The following is a 19,313-nucleotide window of genomic DNA, read 5'->3' as shown; positions in this document are numbered from 1 at the left end:
TTGGCCTCTAGTGTTGTACGCCACATCCCCATTGAGTTCCTGATGAAGGCTCTTAGGGTCCCATTGATCTTGTACAATTCTAGGCATTCCAGTATCCAGCTGTGGGGCATTGAGTCATAGGCCTTCTTGTAATCAATCCAGGCAGTGCACAGGTTGGTCAGTCTGGTCTTGCAGTCTCGGCTGACTGTTCTGTCTACCAGTAGCTGGTGTTTTGCACCTCTGGTATTCTTGCCAATTCCTTTCTGTGTCCCGCTCATGTATTGACCCATGTGCCTGTTCATCTTAGCCGATATGATGCCTGACAGGAGCTTCCATGTAGTACTGAGGCAGGTTATTGGTCGGTAGTTGGAGGGGACCGGTCCCTTCTTGGGGTCCTTGGGGATCAGGACCGTCCGGCCTTCAGTTAGCCATTCCGGGTGTCTCTCGTTAACTAGCAGCTGGTTCATTTGTGCTGCCAGACGCTCGTGGAGTGCAGTCAGCTTCTTCAGCCAGTAGGCGTGAACCATGTCGGGCCCTGGTGCTGTCCAACTCTTCATACTGGAGACCCTTTCTTGGATATCTGCCACTGTGATGGTTACTGGACCCTGTTCAGGGAGGTCGCTGTGGTCTGCCCTCAGATCCACTAGCCACTGAGCATTGCCGTTATGGGTTGCATCCTTCTCCCATATGCTCTTCCAGTATTGCTCCGTCTCCAGCCTTGGTGGTGCTGTTCTCTTATTGTTCCCTTGCCACTGAGAGTACACCTTTGCTGGTTCTGTGGAGAACAGCTGGTTTATTCTCCTGCCTTCTATCTCTCTGGTGTACCTCCTCAAGCGGCTGGCCAAGGCTGTGAGTCTTTGCTTGGCAGTTTCCAAGGCCTCAGGTATGGACAGCTTGCTGTATTTCTTAGGCACCTTATTTGTCGCACCTTTCTGCAACTCTGTTAGTTGGCTAACCTCCCTCCGTGCTACTTTGATCTTGCCCTCTAGCCTCCTTCTCCATGGAGGGTACTGCCCCTTGTGGCTGTTCAACTTGTAGCCAAGCATCTCACTGATCACTGCTGCCGTATTGTAGATCAGCTTGTTAGTGTCGGTAATCGTGGTTGTAGGTATTGCCCGTAGTGCTGCATTAACATCATCTAGCAGACCTTCTGAGGGTACTTCACGTAATCTTGGTAACCGGCTACGGGGGATCCAGGTTTCAAGCTTGGCCATGATCCTATTTTTCAGGTCAGTTCCTCTCGCACTCAACGATCCTTCTCCTATCGCACTTGGGGCTATGTACCCAATCTCGGGTGGGGGTGATAATATCTCCCCCCTGACCTGGCGTCCTGACTCCTCCTTGCCGTAGCATTTGTGTTGTACCTCGTCAATCTCTAGCTGTGAGAGCAGTCCCTTCTTTCGAATGTTGGAACACTGAGCTACTAGTTGTTTCGCCGTCATTGTGGATGTTGGGTATCGAAGAATCCATAGGTCCCTCATCCTATTCATGTAGCCCCTTCCGCCGGGGTTACTTGCGTAGTAGCATTCCAACAACGCCCTGTTTTCGTCCCTTGCCCACCGATGCCTTCTTGTTCCAGTAGCCCACTTTTCGTCAGGGTGCCCTGGTTCCTCAACACCTGACGCGGACCTTGTTGATCCGGGCGACGTCCGAGCCGGCATGCCTTCATATTTATCTGTCTCGCTCATGTCTGCGGTAGGCTTGCTTAGCATAGGGGGGTCTAGCCTTAGGACCCTTACTGGATACAGACGCCCCAGGCAGGAATCGAACTTGCGATCCTCTGTTCCAAAGGCGTGTAGTTTAACCACTACGCTATCCAGCTGCTCCAGAAGGATGTTATTCTCAACCTAGGTTATTGTTTTATTTATTTCAAGTTCTAAGTTCAAGTTTATCCTTTGATCTATTTGCATTAACACTGTGTTATTTTAAATCAAGTTCAGTTCTTTAGGCCCAAGATTTAATTTATGTATAGTCTATATATATATATATATATATAGACTATACATGTATATTAAGAATGTGTAGGATACACATGCACAACATACGTAACATTTATGCGTGTGCTGAAACTTTCACTCACACAAAGACACAGTGCTCTTTGCCCTCCCTGAATATCCAGCCCTCTAGTCATTGTTTTTCTTTGTTTTCCCACTGAGCTGCTCCATGGAGAAGTGACATGTTCTTTCTCCTTGGTTGGTCTCCCTCAGCTCAGTGTGGCGGCTCCATGACAGACTTCAGCGGCGTCATCCTCAGCCCAGGCTTTCCAGGGAATTACCAAAGCAGCCTGGACTGCAGCTGGAGAGTTCAACTCCCTATTGGCTTCGGTCTGTAACCTCTCCTCTCTCTTCTCCTGTGTAACTCAACAAACTGCTAATTTCAAGCATGTATAAGTACTAGTGTGTATAAAAGTGTAATACAATATTTGACAGGAATAGCCACTCTTTGCTCTCGTTTACTTCATTCATGTGCTCTTGGGTTTACCTCTTCCATTAACCTTCTCTTTCCTCTTCTTTAGGGATCCATCTCCAGTTTCTGAACTTCTCCACAGAGCCTGTTCATGACTATTTGGAGATCCGCAGTGGGAGCCTTGAGACAGGAACAGTGATTGATCGGTTCAGTGGCCCCACGCTGCCCAATCCTCTCTTCAGCACCACCCATGAGACTACTCTGTTCTTCCATAGCGACTACTCCCAGAACAAGCCCGGCTTCCAAATTGTCTACCAGGGTGAGAGAGAAAAACAGTGTAGCCTAAGAGGACGTGCATTGTTGTCCTTATTTTCTGTTCTGTGTGTCTACACATGCACGATATATGTACATATTATAATGTCATGCAAGTATGAGCTGTATGTGAAAGTATCTTTTAAAAGTTTAGGCCTCTGAATGTTTTCTAGCTTTTCAATTTTTTTTCTTTTATCACAGTTATTGAGAATTTGCTAAAGGTACAGCATGTCTCCAAAGCACAGTAGGTACACCTCACGAGCACTGGGTGCTGTCTCTCAGAATGCCCCTGGAGGTTAGCCAATCAGAAAAAAACAGAGAACATTTAGGGAGAGTACCTTAAAGAGACAGGAGCTAAAATGGCACATCTCAGATAGACAGTGAACTGAGGGGCTGCATAAAGGCCTAATATGAGATAAGTTTTTTTTGTTTGTTTGTTTTGTTGTTGTTTTTTAACCATGTAAAGTACAGCATCAAAAATAGTCATAACAAATGATAACCAAGTGTCCATATCATGATTTTAGGTCTTTCCCTGTACTGTAGTCTGTTAGATATTTTGCTCATATAATAGGTTTGCAAAGCGTAAGAAGGTGAGGTATTCTCTTCAAAAGTAAAGACTACCCCTGTTGAACAGCCCACGCTTTTCCTTTGTGACTTATTTACATCACTATAACACCCTGGCAAAATTTGGTGACTCTGTCCCCACAACAATGAAGTAAGTAATATTAGGATACACAGACAGTCAAAGCGAGGTACACAAAAAGATTAAAGTAAATAAGAGCATTAAGTGCCATAATAGGCAACAGAAAAATACAATAAGACACATTAAAACAGACGAAAGGTTTAAAATAAATAAATAATGATTAAATACAAATTCTCAGTAGAAAGCCTGTTCAAACAAAAACAAAATCCTTAGATGCCTAGTGTTCACACAACATGCAAATAATATGGCTAAATTTATTATCTGTTTGTTTCTCTCCTGCTCTATGTCCTCACATGTATGTATGTGTTTTATTACAACCAGATTCAACTATTCTCATTCACGTAATTTTCCAGTTTTTGCTGTGAGCCAGCAGAACGATAAATAGTCACTCTTATGCAGCTCATCAAGGCTAATTTCAAGACATTTTCCAACCTGCTGCTGTGCATTACTAAAATCCATGTGTTACAACAGGGATGTAACAGTGTTGCCTGTCAAAATCAGTAGTACCTAAGTTAAAGAAAACAGATTTGATGTGATGGATGCAACATTTACATATAAGATGAAATTTAGAGGCTAAAGGATATAAACATTTTCTTAGCAGGTGGCAGTTTGTAGGGCTTTGCTCGTTATATGCATTTAATCATTGTTTTTAATCAATTTTTAATCAAAGTTAAAATTATGAGATTTTAAATAAGCTTCCTATGGTCACTTTGAAATTGGGTTTTGCAAGTGCCGTGAAAGAAGATTGAAGCGCTCTCTAACAGGACACGTAAAAGCCCATTAGGTACAGACAAGGGAGAAAGTTTTGTAATTAGGTATACACGGCAGTTTCTTCCACTGAGGTTGTAGGATTAAAGAAAACCTTTTGCATTTTCTGAAACATTGCATACCACATGTCCTTGAAGATTATTATTTTTACCCCAGTGTTGAATTCTGTGTTTTATGATCCTTTTTGTCTTGGATGGGTTTTACTTTCCCCCCCAGCATATGAGCTACAGAGGTGCCCAGACCCACGGCCGTTTCGTAACGGCATAGTGATCGGACAGGACTACAGCGTGGGGATGACCATTTCCTTTGAGTGCCTGCCAGGTTACACTCTTCTTGGAGAACAGTCGCTCACATGTCTGCATGGAATCAGCAGAAACTGGAACCACCCCATCCCCCGCTGTGAAGGTGAGTGCCTTAGGTCCCCTCTCAGCAGTGTCCTTGCACCAAGTGTCATTCATATGCAGAAAAAAATTGGCACTCGATCTATTCAGTGTCTAAATGTTTCCTATGAATTTCTTATATTTGGTGAATCAACATATTCTGTTTATTCATCTCAAAATGCTCTTTCATGTTTCTGGTTTCAAAATCAGTAGGAAAATATTTAAATATTTGTGCACCTAACTAAAGTAAAGGTGAAGATTCCTTTCCATTACAAAAAAATGTCTTTGTTATTTTAAATAGTTCATTTTATAATAGAATACAGTCTGCTTGTTGTGCTGTCTTTTACTCTAGCACATCAAAGCATGAGACTCACCAGCTATTCAACACTATTTTACTGAACTATAAACTGATGCTTAGCGATTATAATGATACATGGAGCATCTTCAAGTCTTTAATGCAAATCCGAACATGCTGGTCTTTTATGTAATTCTAAAGGAGTCGCCTTAGATGTCACTCAGGTACGCTAAACAATCTTTCATCAGTTAAACGATGCAACAGCAGACTTTATAAGACCACACGATAGTTTTATATTTGCCTTAAAATGTTGTTTTGGTTCTTACATGCTGTATTGCTCCTGTCAGGTTTACAGCACTTCTTTTTTTTATCCTGTGGGTAATGCTTTGGCTTTGACTCCTAGTTCAAAGTCAGATTTAAGCATCTAAGGGGGTTTGATAGAGGGAGTTTTGCTGTCAAAATCAGTCATCATCATTACTTCACAACAGCCAGTAACCATTCCTTGCATTTGTGTCTAACAGGTGCATTCTCCCCCCCAGTATCTGGGTGATAACCCAATAACACGCCGTTATGGTTTATTTTATCAACTGTTAGTGGCAATACAACCATAAAAGCTTTTATCACTTGAGGTATGACTGGCTTTCTATTTTTGTCCGACATTGCTTTCTCTCTTCCCTCCTCTAGCTCTGTGTGGCGGGAATATAACATCCATGAATGGCACAATTTACTCTCCTGGACACCCAGCCGAGTATCCACACTTCCAGGACTGCATGTGGACCGTCAGAGTACCCCCTGGGTACGGCATCTACATAAATTTCTCCGTTATCAATACCGAGCCAATCTACGACTACATCACTGTGTGGTAAGCCCTCATTTCTCTCTCAGTATGACATTATTTATCAATCATCAGCTTATAGCACTCATGAAACTCATGACTTTGAGGGAGAGGTATCCTGGACCAGTTGTCAGCCCATCATAGGGTTCACACAGAGAGACAGACATCCACACCTAGGGCCAATTTACATTCACCGGTTAGTCTAACGTGCAGGTCTTTGGACTGTTGGAGGAAGTTGTAGTACCTGCAGAAACCCCACACAGACAAACACAGAATGGTGCTAGCCAAATGTCTCGAGACATTCTTGCTGAATAACGAATTAATTTGAGCTTTACAAAGCAAACATGTTTTAAGGCCAGAGGCCAGTTAAGTAAGTTACGTTCACAGCTTATGACAACAACCAGACATGACAACAAATATTGTGAAAATATGTCCTGACATTTATGCCTTTCTTTTACTAACAAAATCTTTTTCCATCCTTCTGTACAACTAGATTGTTTTTATGTGACTAACTAACTAAAAGAAATTCAAGTCTGAATCACTGCGCTCCCTTTCTTTACTCCCCCAAACTTTTGCTTTTACTTTAGATCCCCCAGCAAGTGTACCATAAAAGACAGAAATGTGTATCAGCATGAAAACATCAACTTTGAGTTGCTTGGGATGTCTGTTTACAATTGAGAAACTTTACAGATAGTTGTACGACAGTAAACAATACTACCTGCCTCCTGTCACTCCAGCCACTATCTCCCCATCTCCCCTTTTCCCTGTATCTTTCTGCATCCTCTCTGTTGTCTGAGGCAGTCATAGAGCGGCCCTCATGGGTAATATGGGAGGGAAATGCCTTCCAGCATCCAGGGCTGCCATTGATGGTATGGGAGGAGGGAGCCGCTGGCACTACTGTTTTCAAATCAAATGGCGCATAAACAATCTGTCCCTTGATGGTAACATTTTGTTTCCCTGCCTGACTGCTGTCTCTTATTTTGTTGATCTCTCTTAAAAGAAACTGCAGTAAGACTTCCAGTATATACAATATTTAAGGTGAACAAATATAACAAAAAAAAACATTTAGTGTGATTTAGAAAAGAAAGCCTGGAGCTGCTTGAAAGTGCCAGTAATTAAATACATTTCTCTTGTTAAAAAATAACATTTATACATAATAGAAAAGTGCTGTCTTCTGGTGCATTTTTTATGCCCAAAGAAAAGTACTGTTTGGGTTGTTTTTGCATGCTAACATGATATTTTACTCCAGACATAGATCACGGCCATGCACCTGCAAGGGTTTGAAAGTTCTCTGCGCTCTCATTAGGGCAGCTGATTCTCTGTTTTAGAGCTGCTAGCTAATGCATGGCTCAGAAATGGCTTCACTGCTAATGACAGCTTCTATTATTACCCCACAGCCATCCACCAATTTGTCTTTTCATCTTTCAGCAGGGGAACATGTTGTCCATAAATGTAGTTTAATGTTGCAGTAGGGATATACAGATTGCTGTCAGTAAATTTCCTGAGAAATCTCAGGAAAAGCCTCTCCTAACTCTAAAGCTAATCCAGTGAGTCAAATAGCAAACCCTAATTACCGTTCAAGATATAACGTGTCACAATATCCAATCCAGCGTCTATCTATTCATCCATTTTAGACGCTTTCTCCAGGTTCTATCTGGGGCATCTTGAGGTCCACCCAGGCCAGCTGGAATGTATAAGTATGTTCTGGGTCTGCCTTGGGGTCTCCTCCCAGTCAGACGTGCCGGATGTCTCTTCAGGGAGGCATGCTAGAGGCTTCCTAATTAGGTATCTGTCTTTCTTTAACTGCCACTTTTCAGGAGAGGTCCACTCAACCAAACAGTTGTAATGCTGTAACCCCAACCTACGCAGGCTGCTTTTGCTAGCTTTCTTTACTCATAAATCAAGAATTTTATCCTGAGGCTGAGCTCCAGCTCAAACAAGATACTTCAGTACACGCCATTCCTTCAGTTCCACACTTCCCAAATCCTCAAAGTGTGACGTTGTCCAAGAGATGCCTTAGACATGGCATCCGTGTAATTAGGATGATGGGTTTTTTGTTTTTTTTATTGAATTGAATTATGCTCAATACATTTTTATATATCTTTGACTCTTGATTGCTGAGAAACATTTTGGAGCAAACTGGTGTATAAAGGAAAGAAATGATTTTCTGTTTCTGCCTCCCTCCTTTCTCCACCCTTCATTTCTTTCCTTTATTTTCTCCACCTCTATATTTCTGCACTAGGGACGGACCTGACCAGAGCTCGCCCCAAATCGGTCAGTTTAGTGGCAGCTCTGTACAGGAGGGCGTGTCCACCACTGCCAATCAGGTCCTCATCAAGTTCCACAGCGACTTCAGCACCAGCGGCTTCTTTGAGCTACATTATTTCGGTAACGTCTCCTAACTTAAGTGGAGACCTCATGCCTAACCTAAGTCTTCTCAATACCTTCTGTCATAGCATTGCTTCCAGCTCTAATGATAAATGATAAATGCAGTTTAAAGCTTTTTTTTTCTTGCGCTATTAAAACACCCTTTCAAAGAGGAGCTGATTAATAATAAAACGCTCCCTATCTCAACTAAATTAGTGATTGTTTTTTGATGATCATGAACAGTGATAGGTGGCAATTTCTGATCTAATCAAGTTTCATTATGATGGGAGAGACACCGTTTGCCTCTCTTTATTTCTGCCTTCAAATGCGCACACAGCACTCACTCTGTTCAAGGATTCAGTTTGTTTGCCCTTTCCCCAACAGCGTACCAGCTGAGAACATGTCAGCCACCCCCTCCTGTTGCCAACGCTACGATCTTAACAGAAGATGATGAGTTTGAAATAGGTTTGTCTTATTTTATTTGCTTGTTTACCAGCCAGAGACAATGTGAAGTGAAATCAGTTTGCAGTAGGCAGATTATTTGTGTGTATGTAATTATATATAAGTAACTATGTATACAAACACTGGTATACACATATCTTTTAAATATATGATTTCATTTAAATGAAAAATGTGTTCCTTCTTGCACTTTGCTCTTCGTTTTCATCTTTCTCTACTCGCGTTTGAAATTTTATATCTATTCATGCTCCGTGCATTAAAGTATTAATTTGAGGGTAAGGCTAATTAGCTCTTCTTATAAGCTGTTTGTATTTTCAGTGTTCATAATTGATTAGGAAAGTGAAGTGGAAGTCGTGTGGCTAGTGGCGGCTTCACTTTCTGTCTTTAAAATTGAGTGTGTGTGTGTGCATGGGCTTCTGCCTAACTTCTATAATGTAATGAAGTGCCTTCAGTATTCTGGCTAGCTAAGGGGATGTCAATCTTCATTACAAAATGTGTTGCTGATTACTGTTTCAAGTGCTGCGACTGAGGAGTTTTTTACTAGCATAGCTTTGTGTGGAAGTATGTGTGTGTTTGTGTTTGAGTTGGACTATTAACAGAAATGTTTTGCACATCCCCTCCTCCTTTGTGTGTGTGTGTGTGTGTGTGTGTGTGTGTGTGTGTGTGTGTGTGTGTGTGTGTGTGTGTGTGTGTGTGTGTGTGCGATTACACGTGTAAATGATCTCACAGGGGACATTATTCGGTACACGTGCCAGCCAGGCTTCACCTTGGTGGGCAGTGAGATTCTGACCTGCCGACTTGGAGAAAGGCTACAGATGGATGGACCTCCACCAGTCTGTCAAGGTTGGTTTCATTCAGTGTGACTTGGAGTCTTTGGGTATGTTTAAAATTTTTCTGTGTTTGATTTATTTATTTTTTTGCATTTGTGTTTGTGTGTTTAAGTGTTCCTCACAATGTGTGTACACATTCCCCCCACACATACATATACAATATATGTGTATGCAAACCTGTTTATGTTATGTGGTGCTTGACACCACAGTGCTCAGGTTGGTTACAGTAAGCAGCACCCACTGATGCATTATTTGACAGACTGCCAGCAGAGCCTCGTCCAGCAGGCACCAGGTGGCAAAAAGCAGCTCTATTCCAATTTATCAAGATTCAGAGTAACAATACTACTGATCCAAGTCCATAGACTGCCATTTGCGTACAACCAGCAGTTTTACTGTAGTGGGTAAGTTTGAAACCAATTACAGATCAGCAGGTTTTCACGTGCTGTAAAAACAGATATTCTACCCCTACGTAACGGTCTCATGGGTTTGATTGATGTTTGCTTACCCATAATTCTTTTGAAGATGGAATTACAAACGAGGAGCAAAGTAAAAGAAATTCCTGTCGCCTGCATCAAAGATTTTGTTTAGACAAAACAACAAATGCCTTCAGCCTCCCTGTCGTGCCAGTAAATCTCTGCTCCACACAACAGAGCACTCTGAAACCTTCTATCCCCTGTGGTTAGACATCTTTTGAAGTGCCCTGAAGTCCTTTGTCTACAAGTCTTGACTTGATGAGCATTTCTGTCTTTGTATTTCTAGAAACAGTGAGTAATCGCATCGGACTTGTGATCAAGGCATGACAGATGCTTGACAAACCTCAAGCCTGCATTCATAAAGCAACGTAGAGAACGACTAGTTATTTGGAGCCTATTTGCTTATCCCTGGCTGTTGTTACTTGATGCCTGACTTGATATCGTTGTTTTCTCCCTGCTGTGATTTTGCTGCTAACTCTGTGTTCAGAATTTGACTGACTTTAATTTTTTTTTAATTATTACTTGGTAGGTTTCACAATAAAAACACAGCAACAGCAAAGATTAGGCTCAGCAACTGTTTGATCCAAGATACGTAAACCTCAGATTTTCTTGTGTTTTTCTATCCAAATCAGCCACACAAACTAACATCTGTCAGTAGGTAGCTCAATTAACATAGGCACAAAGGTGAGAGACCTGAAAAATGATAATTTGAGTTAGAATTATTTAAGATGGACAGATGTGTTTGTGTGCAAAGAGAACAAACCACCTTCACTTGTGGTGTACTGGGCTTACCTAGCATTTTTCAGTATATTAATAATTTACAAAAGCACAAGCAGCATGAAGTTGAGAAGCATGTTATAAGCTTATTAGACATGCTGGAATAAAGGGGATGCGAAACAAAGCTTGATTGCTTATTTCATCAGGGTAGGTATGGTATATAGATCTCTTTTCACCAAATCTTTTATATGTCCTGTATGAGTCCTTATATCACATTATGTCAACATGAAGGGTATCAGCAACAAGCAGTATGTTAAAACAGCTGATTTCCATCAATATGAATAAACTGATAAACTTCGCTAGTGCCAAAAGAGGGCATTCAGTCACTTTTTGAGTACTGGGCAATATTTCAAGCCATCTCACCAAGGCTGGTCGGCCAGCTCACCTTGTCATGTGTTACTGACTACACAGAGCTCTGCCAAGAGCAGCTAGCTCATAGCATCAGAAATTCACACATTGCACTTAAAATATTTTCACAGGTTTTAATTTGAGCGACTACAGTTGACTACAAAACACGTTGGGACTATTCAAGTAGTACACAATAATTCACATTGCTGTTTGAGAAGCGCTAAAAAATTTTTGTGTTGGACAGCAAATGCTCTCATTCATCATAAAACATCTAATGTAAATACTGTACTTTGCCAGAAAAGTGGATCTGCTTAGTCACCTAAGCTAAACCAAGCTATTTGCTAAACTATATTAGTTTTGCTAAGAGAATGTGCCCATACTCTGGTACAATGCAAAAAGCTGCAGAGGTGTTAAATCAACATCTTTAAAGTGTTCAAATGTGTCAGTGATTGCAAGTCATTTGTTCAGACTCTCCTTAAATCTTGCTTTGAGCGTCATATTAGCATAGTTAAGATAGCTGTAGAGTGACTAATTTATTATGTGACATTTTCATGGATTGCCTTTTCATTATATTCAAGAATTCATCTTACCGTGTTGGATATGGTATGTCTTTGTGCCACCTCTAGCATGAAACTAATTGCTCTCCTTGGGACATGTAAAGTTGAACTTAATTTGAGTTGACCTGCTATTCACATCCAAGGGACTGCCACAGTAAACTTGCATAGGAGCCACTTCTTGTCACAGCTTGCCGAAAGGGCAGGAAAAAGAATTCTCATGTGCTCTCTGTATTCCGCTTTTGTTTGCTGTCAGCCTCTATGTTAATTGTAATTTTATGCTTTTAAGATAACACTGTAATGTCCTTGTATGGCTATGCAATTTAACCCCTAAATATGCTTGGCTTTTAAGATATTTCCCCAAGCTCTGTCTTTATAAAAGCCTGTGAGGAAGGTCAAACATTTTCTTAAATCAAGGGTAGAGCCACCATCGAGTTGACTGCTGCGATGGTTAAACCATCTGCCACACTGAGGTTTAGTGTAACTCAATAAATGTTGTCGTATTGCGGCTGCTGTCACATTCGTATAGATGTTGGAGGAACACAAACGACGCACTAACCTCGTCTTTGCAATACGTACCAAAACTTTTTTGTGCGACATTAGTTTATACATAACCCTGGGTGTCATTGGCATTCAATATGTGCAACTTTCTGAGTGAAATCAGCAATGTTGTAGTTTTCCACAAGGTAAAACATCTGTGGAAGATATAATAACTGCTGTTGGCTAAGCTTAAACAAATGATGTTAGCCTGCATGCTACTTAATGCTGACTCCAGGTAAGGTGTAGGTTAAATTAGGGCTACATGCCTCTTAAATTAGAAAACATATGTCACTGTGTTTTGTTTACTGGGTATTTAGTGTTTTTGTTATTTATGGTATAAATTTTAGATTTGTTTTTTTTTCATGATCATTTAGAAGTGTACATATATATTTTTCAGCCAGTGTCTCTATAATCACTCACATTAGGATACAGTGCTCAACATTTGTACTGGAGCCAAATCACCATGAATGCATTTTATAAACCTATTTCATAAAAGGCATCTGTAAAAGTATGTGGTTTCTAAAATGTTTTGAAGCCTCTCGTGACTCAGATTTTAATCCCTACCTGCAAGTTTCAGGCAAAGCAGTTTAAACCGCAACTGTGCTCAGTGGATGGACGTGTTTGTTGCTTGGCAACAACTTTAGTTTAATAAAGAAGGATTGGAGGCGCAATTATTTCAATAACAAGCACTTACCAGCTATATTGTTCTATTTACTGTGAATTAGATCTTATCAGGTGAGTCTGTTTTGTCTGCATCTTAAAGCGCTCCAACATGTGGAAATGCCAGAGGCAAATGGGAATTTGTGCAGTGTATGAACAGTTTTCGGGCTAGTAACTCCAGAGTAGTCAGTAGGAAGAAGTTGTAGAATTGAAATTAGCAAATTGCTTATAACAATTGTTTTTTATCATTTTCCTGGAACTGTGAAGGCTCTGTAACAAGTATACCACTGGTATCAGTAAAGCAGAGGCTGCTGCTGAGCAAATAGTACCAGGAATTGATGTAACTGCATCAACTAAAGACCCCATTGAACTCCATATTTCCAGCGAGAGTCATAACTCTTATGTTAAAATGGAGCACTACAGACTTAACTGTATAGAAATGTATTCAGTGTTATTTCTTTTTGAAGTGTGCATTCTTCAGAGGTTTTTAAATAGCTGTTTGTAATGAACTGTAAATAGAAAACAGACCAAATATGACTGATTGACCTTTGTCCTGACTCACCACCCACTACTGTGCAATGTGCCCTTAGTTCACATTAGCATTCTGGGTGTGAGGAGAAAAATAAGTGCTTGTGGGAGCCGTGGTTTTGTAGTTATGCTTTTGTGCCCTGTAAAACAAAACGCATGCTTTTATGTCATTCCAATCTACTTGTTGTACATTTTTAAAGTAATTCATTTACACATTGCTCTTTGTCTTTGCCTATTAGAGCGCACATAAATATACCACGCTAAGCTAAGTAGGATGCGTTAAAATGAAGGAATATTCCAAAACACAACAGGAAATAACAAAAATATAGAACCATATAGATTCTGTGTCTTATAAACATCCAAAGAATAGTAGTGAAGAAAGACTGCTAGTTCACAATAATTTTTTATGTTCATTTATTTTCGGAATAGATTGTACTGAGATTTGATGCCACCCTAATGAATACCATCAGTGTATTTATGAATATTGATTTAGCTGTGTACAAATATTTACACATTTAATATATGTGTTGTTCAGATGATTTATGGAGAAATTCTTCTTGAACTTTGTGCCCACAGAGAGCTCTTTTTTTTTTAAAGAAATGTATTGTTTCGTTGAAAATAACTGGCTTAAGCTCTTTTTGGGATCATATGTGCCTGTTATCTTTGAGCCGAAGGCTATTGCAGTTCAGCCAGTTGAAACTTTAACAATGAGTCACCAGCGGGAATATTCATACTGCTTTGTGTTACAATTCTCTGCTTCTGTTGTATGTCCGATGCTTTCCAATGACCTTTTCATCTGGAACAGTCGTTTGCATTAACCTTTCGTATGCATCATGTTTCTTCACTAGTGGCCCAGAAGAGAAACTTCTGTTACTCGGAGAAAAGGAAAAGAGAGAAACAGGACTGTCATTATTTCAGACATGCCAGCCAACAGGAAATGAAGGGAACGTTCTGACCTGATACACACGAAATCCTACGCACGCACACACACACACACACACACGCACGCACGCACGCGCACGCACGCACGCACACACACACACACCATTTTTCCATACAAAGTTAGCTGTCTCACCTGCTGAGTATTATTTGATGGATTGATATCAGGGGAGCCTGGTGACAACGGCAGACTCACAAGCTCACCCCTAAGGTGCAATATCACTCTGGCTCAAATGTAATTGTTTCAGGACTACTTATTTTTACAATATCATTTCTACTGTCACAGTGAAGCATCTCTATCTTCCCTTCATCCATGTCTTACTGCATCTCTAATTTTTTCCTCTGCCTCTCGTTTTCTGCCGCTACTTTTCATCTTCCTTCCACCCTCTGTTGCTTCTTCTCATTTTCTCTGCCAATTCTTTTTCCTCCAACAATCTCACCTTTATTTTGTTTCTGTTCCCACCAGTCCAATGCCCGGCCCACGAGGTCCGTTTTGACTCAACAGGAGTAATCTTAAGCCCGGGCTATCCTGATAACTACCCCAATCTTCAGATGTGCTCCTGGCTGATCAACGTGGAGAAGGGCTACAACATCACTTTGCACTTTGAACTCTTCCAGACAGAAAAAGAGTTTGACATCTTGGAAATTTTTGATGGTGGGTAAAAAACTTTGTGTTCTTTTGTTTTTTAATAAATTACTGAAATTATAAACAGGCAATCGCCTAATAGAACATCAGCCACTAGCACACATGCTGTTTGTCATTGCCTTTAGGTCCCAACATCTACAGTCAGAGCCTCTCATCACTCAGTGGTGATATTGAAACACCCTTCAGCCTGAACACCACAGGCCACCAGCTCCTCCTGCGCTGGTCCTCCGACCATGGCACCAACCGCCGCGGCTTCCACATCAGATATGTGGGTGAGTATCAAAGTATGTATCCAGTTTATAATCATTCTCTATTTTTTTACTATGCTATTTGGTTTTATTTTATGTTGACCTGCAGACGAGTGATAAGAGCTATGGGTCTACAATTTGTACAGTTGAAAATGTAATAACACTAAACAGAGACAGATGTGTATGAACCTCAGCTGTAGCTACTTGAAATGGCCGTGAATACAATATGACCCAAGGATTTTTATCACTGTGTGCTGTGTTTTCTATTGATTTATTTATTTTTTTTAATATGCAGTCAGTTTACAAAAACAATTTCTACAGGTAATAGCTCGCAATAGGCGCTCACGGGGAAAAAAAGCACGAGGCTGGAAACCAGTCACTAAAGGGCGGCATGCAGCTTTGCATGTCTAAAATTACAAAAGGCTTGAATTCTTAATTAGCTCTTTAATAAAGCAAGTGCTGCTAAGCAAGAGCAGCATAGCGATCTTTTCTTTCATTTGAAATGCATCAATAACAACACAAAAAAAGCACAAAAGACATTCATTTTTCATGGTGTCTGTCCATTAACTTTAATGCACGAGAGTGTTCCTGTGAAAGCAAGTTGGTGTGATGAATTTTGTAAGGAAAGCTCCTCCTTGACTTGATTGACTTTAATGGGAACTGACTCAAACTCCAGCATGTGTCCTTTCGTCTTAAATCCCTGCTATCGCCAAGTCATGTTGATTTGAGGGAATGGTTGACAGCGTTTTTTGAAGCACGCAGCCCTCCCTCCCACAGCTTTTTACGTCACATGGGCCATGAGATGGTCATATTCGAGAAATCGAATTTACCTTTTTGTGTTCAATGGACTGTAAGATCGGAGGAAGGAAGGCGATGGGAACAAATGCAGAATGCACCAACGCTGCATGTGTTAAAAGCAAATTGAATATGTGCATGCCCATAAGCCAAAATGGGATGGTAATAATGTGATAGGTGAGGGCTTCCTTTGCTGCGTGGTGCATAGCCCAAGTTCTAAATAGACGTGACACTCCTCGGGCGGTTCCCCCCTCATTATTGTTCTGCATTGAAAATGGAGCCTCGCTGTAACGAAAAATGTTCATCAGTTTTTCTCTAGAGGTGCTTTGCTAATGCCTCTCATCCTTTCCTCTTCTTTATTTACCCTTCTCTCTCTTTTCTTTCTTCGACTTCATCCTCGCCTTCTTTCTTGGCTCTCTCCTCTATTTGCCTTTGCTCTTTTTTTCCCCACTTCCCCTCCCCTGCTTTCTCCTCTATCATAGCCATGTACTGCAGTACTCCAGACTCTCCACAACATGGCTTTGTAGTGAGCCAGACCGGGGGTCATCTAAACAGCGTGGTGCGCTGGGCCTGCGACAGGGGGTACAAGCTCATTGGAAAGGGCACAGCTGTGTGCAAGAAGACCACCTATGGCTACTACGCCTGGGACGCGCCAGTTCCTGCATGTCAAGGTGAGCTCATTGGCTCTGGCATGCTTTTATTTCCTCCTTTAGCCTGCCTCTCTACCCATTCTTCTGGTCACTGCCTCTGTACCCTTAGTCTCAACAGCCAGACAGGCAGGCGCTTAAAGCACCTAAGTGTCTGAGCCCAAGCCCTCTTCCTGTGTTGTTAGCAGCTGAACTGAAACCAGGCTGATTGAGAGCCCAGAGTCCTGTCAGGTGGAAAGGAAAAAGAAATCAATCCTCCCTTCTTCTGTCAATTTCCACTTCTTCAAATTACTTTGGCTAACTTGCCATTAGGATGCAATGTCCTCTGCTGTTCTGCCTTACTCAACTAATTGGGTTCTTCAGCGTGCATACGTGGAATATGTGCATTTACGTGCACATGATTGCATGCGCTAGCACAGACACACACATATACACATGCTCAGGCAGCATTAATATCAACAGATGGTGTGCTCAATTGCATTTCATCAAGATGCAGTGAAATGAAAATATGTATGTCATGTACTTTAAATGATTTAAAAACACTTCACACGTGTGATTGATTCCATCAGTTTGTTAATTGCACACCGCTTTTCCAAAGCACAAACTCAACTTTGGCTGCAGATGAACTGATACATTCATACAGATGTTGTCCATCTGTTATTTTATGCAGTGGCCAAGATCACATTACAGCATGTTCAAGCTTTCATTCTGTCTGAAGCAGGATACCTCGGAGAATCCACGGTGTATTAATCCATCAGTTTTGCTCATAGAAAGAGCAAAGGCTCAAAATAATTACCAGGCCCTTTAACCACCTAAGCTTTGATCATCGCACTTCAAACACCAACATTTTTCATCTGCAGTGTGGAAAACTTTTTAGTTGTTTTGATTAGTATCCGCCAAGTTACAACTAAGCAGTACTCAGATGAATGTCAATTGATTATCTCGCACGGTGTTGACGGGCATTGTAATGGCTCCATGCCACGTTGGCAGATTCCTACCTTTGATGCTTCACAGTATGCAATTATCATCGCAGCTCTGTGGTTAGATATGTGTCTTTGCATAACCGTTTCTGTTTAGTTCGGCCCTTCAGATGTTAGGTTTCCTGGCTCAGTTCAGTGTGTCCGACCCAATGATGAGCACCTTAAAGTCTCTTTCTTCAAGTGTTTTGTTTGGTCTGAGCTCTGTGCAAGTTTAACATTGCACTTACTTCCAAGGACACAATGCTGTGCAGAAGTTTTTCGGCACATTCGAGTACGCCTGCATGTCAGGAACAGTTGGTGTTGGAACCAGTCACTTTTTTGGTTGCACTTGTCATTTTAATGACTTTGTTATACATCATTAGTGTGTTTTTAGATTCCCCACTGAGTCACAGTGAAAATAAGAGGTTTTAATTATTAAGTACTTTTGTATAATTTGGCATAATTGAATAGCTGTTTGGTCATTCAGATGACTTCTTTCTTGAATACCTTCTTATAAGAACAGTGCAATATTTATGTGGGACTTCAATTTTCATAACCTCCCTGCAGTATGAATACTTTCACTCTGAGACAGCCGAATGCAATTTTCCACAAGTGGTCAGTCCTAATTTCTTTGATTTCTGCCAAGTGAAAGTACAGTCTTGTGCATTAAGAGGTCTATAATATGCACATCAATCAAATAATTTAAGTGTCAGTGTACCACAAGGGTTCTTACATTATAATTCTAATGTACACTGGGTAGGTGTGGAACCTTCTGAGTACTAAATGTTAAATTCTTTCTTTTGGACTCCTACATATTAAGGCTGTCACCCTTCGAAAAGCTAATAAAAATGTAACAATAAATTAAAATTCCACACAGTTAGTGCACCACAAAGAGGTTGCACTGGTGGGAGCACAAACATATATATTTTTCTTTGCAAAACTGAAAAATAGTGATTATATATGAATGCCTACCATACCTGTGTTCACCAGGCATCTATCTAGTATGTCTCTTGTACTGTGCATAAACATGTGGGTCGACCATTGTCCTCTTGCTGCCTGCAGCTGTGTCATGCGGTGTGCCCAATGCGCCAGCGAACGGAGGTGTGCTCACTGCTGATTACTCCGTCGGCACACGGGCGACCTACTTCTGTAACGGCGGTTACCGGCTCTCCAAAGAGCTGACGACCACAGTCTGCCAGCCAGACGGCACCTGGAGCAATCACAACAAGATACCCCGATGCTTTGGTGAGTAGAGAGGAAGCCTTGGAAAGATGGAAGGGGAGGGGAGCGCAGAGGAGAAAATAGTGATTTGGAGAAATGAGGTTGCAAAAAAAACCTTGCAGGATTTTTTTTTTTCTGTTCATAAAAACATTTAAAAATTTTCATATTGTCTGTTGCCTCCACTCAAAGGTGGCCAAATATATGAGAGCCAAAAGAAGATAAAGCTATTAGACACAGTTTGGGGTTTTTTGTTCTTTAATTGGAGGCAGTACAAGTTGGAGTTTGAGATCGTCTGAACAGCAGGTAAAATATCAAAACAGGTTTCTCCAAAATTGGACGGCAATGGAAGGAGTTAATGTAATAAGGACTGCTGTCATAAAAACATGCAAGTTGCAGTTTCCTTACAAAAATCCCAACTTGTTGGATCATGATAAGATGCATGGACGAAAGGGGGAATAATGCTTGAAAGGATCTCTGCAGCTGGCGCTGGGTAAGTCTTTTCACATGCCAGTGCAACTCCTCCAAGTTTGAAAGTCAGTGCAGGGAGTGATTGACAGCATTGTTTTCTGTTGAGACCACTGTTTATTCCCTGCTGTATATGTGTCTCACAGTGAAAAGGGAAACAGAGTTTGTTTTGAAACTCA

General features: G+C 41.2%; 1 protein-coding gene across 1 annotated transcript in view; it reads left to right on the top strand.

Annotated features, from left to right (window-relative positions):
• LOC113032123 (CUB and sushi domain-containing protein 3-like) overlaps positions 1–19,313 on the top strand; it is a 167,926-nt gene that overhangs the window by 92,007 nt on the left and 56,606 nt on the right. The window contains exons 36-46 of the mRNA XM_026184798.2: positions 2,187–2,303; positions 2,495–2,704; positions 4,385–4,573; positions 5,528–5,705; positions 7,921–8,066; positions 8,430–8,510; positions 9,234–9,347; positions 14,620–14,808; positions 14,925–15,071; positions 16,325–16,513; positions 18,511–18,693. Coding sequence (XP_026040583.2) covers positions 2,187–2,303; positions 2,495–2,704; positions 4,385–4,573; positions 5,528–5,705; positions 7,921–8,066; positions 8,430–8,510; positions 9,234–9,347; positions 14,620–14,808; positions 14,925–15,071; positions 16,325–16,513; positions 18,511–18,693 — 1,743 coding nt within the window. The remainder of the gene's footprint in view (positions 1–2,186; positions 2,304–2,494; positions 2,705–4,384; positions 4,574–5,527; positions 5,706–7,920; positions 8,067–8,429; positions 8,511–9,233; positions 9,348–14,619; positions 14,809–14,924; positions 15,072–16,324; positions 16,514–18,510; positions 18,694–19,313) is intronic.

The sequence above is a fragment of the Astatotilapia calliptera genome, chromosome 11, assembly GCF_964374335.1.
Source record: "Astatotilapia calliptera chromosome 11, fAstCal68.1, whole genome shotgun sequence".
NCBI lineage: Eukaryota > Metazoa > Chordata > Actinopteri > Cichliformes > Cichlidae > Astatotilapia > Astatotilapia calliptera.
This window is presented reverse-complemented; position numbering and strand designations above follow the sequence as displayed.